We start from the raw sequence: 6,720 nt of genomic DNA, 5'->3' as shown, positions 1-6,720 counted from the left end.
GCCAGACACCCCCTCCCCTCTGCAGCCTGGGGGACCAGTGCCTACTCCCACCACCGCACCGTGAGCGTGCAAAGCACGGCGTGCCCCACAATGCAACATCTTAGGGGCTACCATCCCCTTCCCATGGCCAGCCTGGGGCTGGGGGTGCAGGGCAGGCGGGACCCCCCAGGACCTGCCGGGGGGACGGGGTGCTGTAATGCTTTCTCCCGGCTGGGTAATGGCATTAGAGCCAAATCCTGCTTTGACGGGGGATGGAAAGCCCCCCTCCCCCCCCCCGGATCCTCGCCTGGCCCCAGTGCAGAGCTTCCCGATGGGAAGGGAGGTGCGGGGATGGGGAGGGGATACAGGGATGGGGAGGGGGGGATGCAGGCATAGGGGGTGCGGGGATGGGGGGGAGTGCGGGGATGGGGGTGCGGGGATGGGGGGATGCAGGGATGGGGGTGCGGGGTGGGGAGGGGGCGGATGCAGGGATGGGGAGGTGGGGTGCGGGGATGGGGAGGGGGGAGTGCAGGGATGGGGGTGCAGGAATGGGGAGGGGGGTGCGGGGATGGGGAGGGGGTGCGGGGACGGGGAGGGGGGAGTGCAGGGATAGGGGGTGCAGGGATGGGGAGGGTGGTGCGGGGACGGGGAGGGGGCAGATGCAGGGATCGGGGGGTGCGGGGATGGGGAGGGGGTGCGGGGACGGGGAGGGGGGAGTGCAGGGATAGGGGGTGCAGGGATGGGGAGGGGGGTGCGGGGACGGGGAGGGGGGAGTGCAGGGATAGGGGGTGCAGGGACGGGGAGGGGGTGCGGGGACGGGGAGGGGGCGGATGCAGGGATAAGGGGTGCAGGGACGGGGAGGGGGATGCGGGGACGGGGAGGGAGGGCGGGTGCAGGGATGGGGAGGTGGGGTGCGGGGATGGGGAGGGGGGGCCGAGTCGACAGCGGGGGAGGCGGGGAGGGAGGGCGGGGGCGAGGCGGGCCCGGGGCCGGCGGGGGATGGCGCTCGTCGCCTTCCCCACCATAAAACGGCGGGGCCAGGGCCGGGAGGGGAGAGCGGAGCGGCGGCGGGGAGCGGAGCGGAGCGGCACGGTAACGGGGGCGGCGGGAGGGGGGGGTCCCCTGGCCGGTGCAATGCTCGGGGGGGGCTGGGCACGGCTCCTGGAGCCGGGGTGTCCCGGTCGAGGAGGGGTTGCAGCCTGCCAGCAAACGCGCTCCGTGCATGAGGCGGGCGGGGGGGCGGCTCGCCGGGTGGGTGGGTGGGTGGGTGTCCCCCCCCTCGCCACCCCTGCAAACCCCTCGCCCTGCTGTGGGCAGCCCAGCTGCAGCCCTCAGCCTCCGCCACCCGTGACAAAGGGCTCTGGCTCTTGCCAGGCGAGCTCCAGCCTGGCCCCCTGTAGCAGGGGAGCAGCGGCGTGGGCATGTCACGGGAGAAAGGGACTAAAAGCCGCTGCGGGAGAGGATTTGGGAAGCTGGGAGCCAGGGGGACGGCGCTTTCCGATCCTTGCAGTCCCTTCCTTGGCAGAGGCTTGCCCAAGTAGCTCCTTGTTCAAAACCGATTCTCCCTGAACATCCCTACAAGCTGGGAGGAGGCGTGTGGCCGTGACATGCAGGCTCAGCTCTCCCCACCTCCCAAAAGCGCCCACAAAGTTTTATCTTTGCCCTTTAGTTTCTCGGAAATTTGCGTTAGGGTCGTTTGCTGCTGCTGATCCTCTAGTGCTGATCCTTTCTCGGCTGCGGGACCAGTCCCCGGCGGGGTGCAGGCAGCTGCCGCCAACTTCAGAGCAGTCCCAGGGCTGCACTAACATCGCACGGGGCAGCGGGCAGAGCTTTGGGCCAGCCCTGCCAGGCAGTTAGGGATGGCGCAGGGAAACCCCTTCTCTCCATGGTCTCCCAAATCCCTGCACAGAGCATGGCTTGGCCAGGCTGGATCCGGAGTCCATCTGCAGAGCCAGGTTTATGTAAGCACTGATTTGCAGTGTCAAGAGATGCTTAAGAATCAGCTTGCCTTTGGAAAATGTATAAAAACATGGCATTTGGCCCGAGGCGGTACCAGCAGCCCAGTATTTGTCTTGGTCCCAGACCCTTGGAGAGATTCTGCCGTTTCTCACCTGCTCTCAACTTGGCCTCGAGTCTCTATCGAGTACTTTCCAGGAGCAAGGACAGAGCAGGAGTGCCAAAAGGTACTGTCACCCTGTCCTTTATGGTGGTATCTAGCATGCCTTTTCTGGCAGACCTATGGGTGCTCCTTGCATGGGACCATAAACTCCAGCTCACCGGCTCGGCAGGAGACACTGCGCCATAATGCGGTCCTCCCTTGGCACGCTCGGCAGCTCCTCCTGACCGGCAGGATGCTGGGCCAGGCTGGTCAGACCCAGGGCGTGATGGTCCTGGCTTTCCTGTTGTTAACATCAGGACGGCGTCACTGCGCCTTCCTCGGCAAAGGTGCTGAGCCCCAGCCGCGGGAGCTGGCTCTCGGGAGGGCTGCAGGTGGAGGCGGCGTGTTCAGAGCGTGGGCAATGCTCTTCCCTTCTTGTGGCATGGAAGGGAAGGCGGCATTAGCTAATGCTGCTTATCCCAGGATTCAGGGATTAGGGAGGAGAGCTGACTTGTAGACTCCTGGAGAGATGGGGACCTGATCCTGTGCTGCTTGCTGATGCAAAGCAAGCGCAATCTGGCTTGGGATCAGCGGGACGATGAGCTGCGTGTGCTGGCAGGCTTAACATTGGCACATTGCTGCTTTTTGTTGCAGGTGGGAAGGCAGCGGTAGCTCACTATGGCCCTGGCAGACAACACAGGCTGTGCCAAACCCAGCGAGGACTTCCCTTTCCCTGAGATCATTGAACTCAATGTGGGTGGACAAGTCTACATCACCCGCCACCCCACCCTGGTCAGCGTGCCTGGCTCGCTCCTCTGGGAGATGTTCACCCAGAAGAATGTCCGCTCTCTGGCCCGTGACAGCAAAGGACGGTTCTTCGTGGATCGGGATGGCTTCCTCTTCCGTTACATCTTGGATTACATGAGGGACCAGCAGCTGGTGCTGCCCGACCACTTCCCGGAGAGGAGCCGCCTGCAGCGAGAGGCCGAGTACTTCATGCTGCCGGAGCTCGTGAAGATGCTGGCCCCCAAGCTCAGCAAGCAGAACTCGCTGGGAGACGACCCATGCCAAAGCGACCCAGAGGAGCTCTCCCCCAACGTGGATGCCACCCGCAACCTGACCTCCGCCGGTGCCACGCTCCCCAGCGCCGTGGCTGGTGGCCCTGGGGGTGCCGTCACTGCTGGCGTGGGCGCTGCCAGCGCTGATGTCCGCAGGGCAGGGTTCATCACCATCGGCTACCGGGGCTCCTACACCCTGGGCAGGGACAGCCAGACGGATGCCAAGTTCCGCAGGGTGGCGCGGATCATGGTCTGTGGCAAGACGTCGCTGGCCAAGGAGGTCTTTGGGGACACCTTGAATGAGAGCAGGGACCCAGACAGGCCCCCGGAGAGGTACACCTCTAGGTACTACCTCAAATTCACCTTCCTGGAGCAAGCCTTTGATAAACTGGCCGATGCTGGCTTCCACATGGTGGCTTGCAACTCCACAGGCACCTGTGCCTTTGCCCACGACCAGACAGATGACAGGATCTGGACCTCTTACACCGAATATGTTTTCTATCGTGAGTGACACCAAAAAAAACCACCCCACAAACCAAACACCAACTCTCCCTCTCCTCTCCTGTGCTGGCTGTTGCCTAGAAGGTAGACATCCGACCCCCACATCCCAGCGTCCCCTCTTTGCCTCCCTTTGAGTTTGTTCTTGGGTTTTTTCCCCCCCTTCCTTCCTCCACGTTGAACCTGTTCAGCTCTTCCTTGTAGCAGCTGCTGACCACCAACCTTCCTCCCTCTCTCCGACTTCTGCAGTAGCTGCCTGTAGCTCCCAACCCTCCCTGGATGTGTGGACTTGGACACTGTCGTGTACGTGTTTTGGGTGGGGAGGGGGGGGGAAACACCGGGCTTTGCTCTCAGCTGGGATTTCCGCAGCTGGATGAGCTTGTCCGTGTTGGACACTGAACTCGGCTCTTGCGCCCCGTACGCCGTGCAGCTCCCCGGGAACATGCTGCATACACTGTATTTGATCTGCCAAGGGGTTGGAGTGAGAAAGTGTTGTTTTAAGGACATGGAGAAAAGTGGGAAGCGGAGAAGAGGGTGGGCGGGTGGGGGGGAGGAAAGATGATGCCTCGCAGCGTGGATATATTGCCATTAGCCCATGTAAGCAGCTTAGCGTTTAGACTGTCAGTGCTTGGGAAGGTTAGGTAAAGACGCACCCTGTGTTTGCAGTTCTGATTCAAAGCATCACTGCTGCTCTGGGATGCCTTGGGGTTTTTTTTTTTGGGGTGGGAGGGGGTGGACAGACAGATGCTCTGTTCACACATACATAGAGGGAGGTCGGGGGGGGGGAGCGGGGAAGGCTGTACATGCTGTAAGGGTGTAAAATGCTTATACATCTCTCAAACTATTTGGAGGTCTGTCAGAAAAAAGTACCTTCATCTTTCCTTCAGAGCATGATGGCGGCGTGGGCTTCAGAGGGATGGGGTTGGTTTGCTCCAGCGAGCGGCAGCCGGGCTCAGCTGCAGCCACGACTTCACAGATTAAAGGGAATCTTTGCCCAACATGAAAATCTTTGCCATTTTGGCAATCTTTTGCGAAGGTCTCTCCAATCACAGCTCTCCAAGGTCTGCTTTTGGACCTGGGGCTAGCTGCTGCTGCTTTACTACACCTGGGAAATGTGTAATAAAGGAACAAAAATGACTCGCCTCCGTCTTCGTGTGCCGAGGTGCGAAGGAGGTGCTGCTGGTTGTGTGCTAGGTGCACCCAGAGGTGTTGCGTGAGCAGGACAAGAGTGCTGGCACATGGGCAGGGAGCCATGTGCTTTACTATATGGGTTCAAATGAAGAGGAGGAGAAAGGCATTTACTGGAGCCCTCCTGCCCTCCTCTGACCCCGCTTCCTCCTCCTCTTTGAACCCTCGCTCCCACCCCAGCGGGGCCGGTTTGCAATGCAGCGCATCCCTGCAGGGATGCTGGCGCAAGCAGTCGGGTGAAGAATTACCCACCTGTCTGCAAGACCAGCCCTGGGCGATGCATTCATCCCCATCACTCAAGCAGGGCCTTGCAAGCTCTGGCACAAGGCGCCAGCCTGCAGATCTCGGTGCCAACGCCTGCAGGAGCAGCCGCAGGCGGCCCCGCTACCCTGATGTCCCCCGCCGCTGCCTGCGCCTGTCGCTCTGCCAGACCTCAGCCCCCTTACATCCACCATCCATCCCTGGCTCTCCACCGCTGGCTGCTTCTCGAGCAGCCCCTGTGAAGCTCTTGGTGCAGGGGGGCTAAAGGACCACCTCGCCGGCTGGACGCCAGCCGAAGGGGGCATTTCTGCTTGGGGCTCATTTGGGAGGAAGGTTTGCAGCTGGTTTCCGAAGAGGGCTGCAGTCTCGAGGCACGCACGGCAAGCAGAAACTTTACAGCAAAGCAGTCCCTCTCCCCTGAAGAAGGGGAAGGTGAAAATGGTATTTTTATAAGGCCACGTTCCTCTTTGCAACAGCATTTTGAAGAGGAAATGGCAATCAGCTTTAAAAAAAGAAAAAAGGAACTTGAGCTCTGTGTGGAGAGAGGCTGAAGGGCAGAATTAAAACCTTTTAAATAAAGGGGGAAGGGACGTGCCCTCCACGTTTGCTTACATTTTTCTGATCGTTATTAATTAGGACTGATTGGAAAAAGAAATTGCTGCCTCGTGAGAAATGCGGGTGTTTTGAAGTTTGGTTTTCCCCTGTGGAACTGGACTGAAAAAAAATTGATCTCACAGGAGGAAGCATTTTTCCTGAGGGAGAGACCATAATGGCAAAGTCAACATTTAGGTGGTTTTCATCTGCCAGGCTATGTGATCTGGGCTGTTAAACTGAATACCCCAAGTGAAATACGATCAGAGGAGAATTTACTTCTGAATCATTTTGGAGTCTGATGGTTTTCGTGAAAACCAATACGTCGGGAAAAAATACTTTTGTTGAGCTCTATCTCAACAAAAACACAACAAATTTGGGGTCGTTCCTCTTCTTTGCATATATCTAGTAACAGAAAGGGTGTCCTTTTGCTGCCTTGGTGGCTGGGAGGGGAACCTGGTTCATTTGATCCTTAGGGGAGACCATTTGCAGAGGAATGGTGGCGTGGAAAACATCTATTTGAGGTTCTCATCCTCTGAAGAATCATGGCAAGTCGCTCAAGCTGGACAAAAAAAAAAAAGCAGGGGAGGGCTGCGGTGAGATGGGAAGCTCCCCCTGTCTGCAGGGCTTCAAGGACCCAGTGCAGAAGGCACTTTCCTGATGTTTTGCTGGGAACCTGCCTGCATTTCTGCGTGTTTCCAGATCTCGAGCTGCCGGCTGGACCACGGTGGCCTGTCTGTCTCTGGGCTGGGCTTCTTCAAAGCACCCAGACCTACTTAGCTGTCCTTAAGCTTGTGATCTCCCCTCAGCATCTCCCACCACCCAGGATGTCCATAGGGGCTCAGGGGAAAAATCGAGTCGTGTTCTGTTTCCTTGCCTCCAGCCGGCCCTGGCTGTTGGACCTGGAGGTGATTTTCTCTTCCTAACAAAGTGACACGACCCTGCTCTTCAGGCACTGATTTCTGCCGGTGCACGACTGGATTAAGGCAGTGCCCCCAGGCTAGCACTGAAGCACAGCGCCAGATCCTCGTAGAGGCGCTGGCAGCA

The 6,720-nt window shown here is 59.3% G+C and overlaps 1 protein-coding gene across 1 annotated transcript; it reads left to right on the top strand.

The window, feature by feature from the left end:
• The first annotated feature begins 984 nt into the window (after positions 1 to 984).
• On the top strand, positions 985 to 4,775 carry LOC135315397 (BTB/POZ domain-containing protein KCTD12-like). The gene is made up of 2 exons (XM_064463447.1): positions 985 to 1,071; positions 2,732 to 4,775. Exon 2 carries the CDS (start codon positions 2,756 to 2,758, stop codon positions 3,644 to 3,646), a length of 891 nt encoding a protein of 296 aa, XP_064319517.1. The 5' UTR covers positions 985 to 1,071; positions 2,732 to 2,755; the 3' UTR covers positions 3,647 to 4,775.
• Positions 4,776 to 6,720: the final 1,945 nt, after the last annotated feature.

Source organism: Phalacrocorax carbo, chromosome 11 (genome assembly GCF_963921805.1).
Source record: "Phalacrocorax carbo chromosome 11, bPhaCar2.1, whole genome shotgun sequence".
NCBI lineage: Eukaryota > Metazoa > Chordata > Aves > Suliformes > Phalacrocoracidae > Phalacrocorax > Phalacrocorax carbo.
The sequence above is the reverse complement of the archived record's forward strand: the minus strand, read 5'-3'. Positions and strand labels throughout refer to the sequence as shown.

Coding starts and splice junctions, on each gene's coding strand:
- LOC135315397 (XM_064463447.1), top strand. CDS start 2,756: ATGGCCCTGGCAGACAACACAGGCTGTGCCAAACCCAGCGAGGACTTC.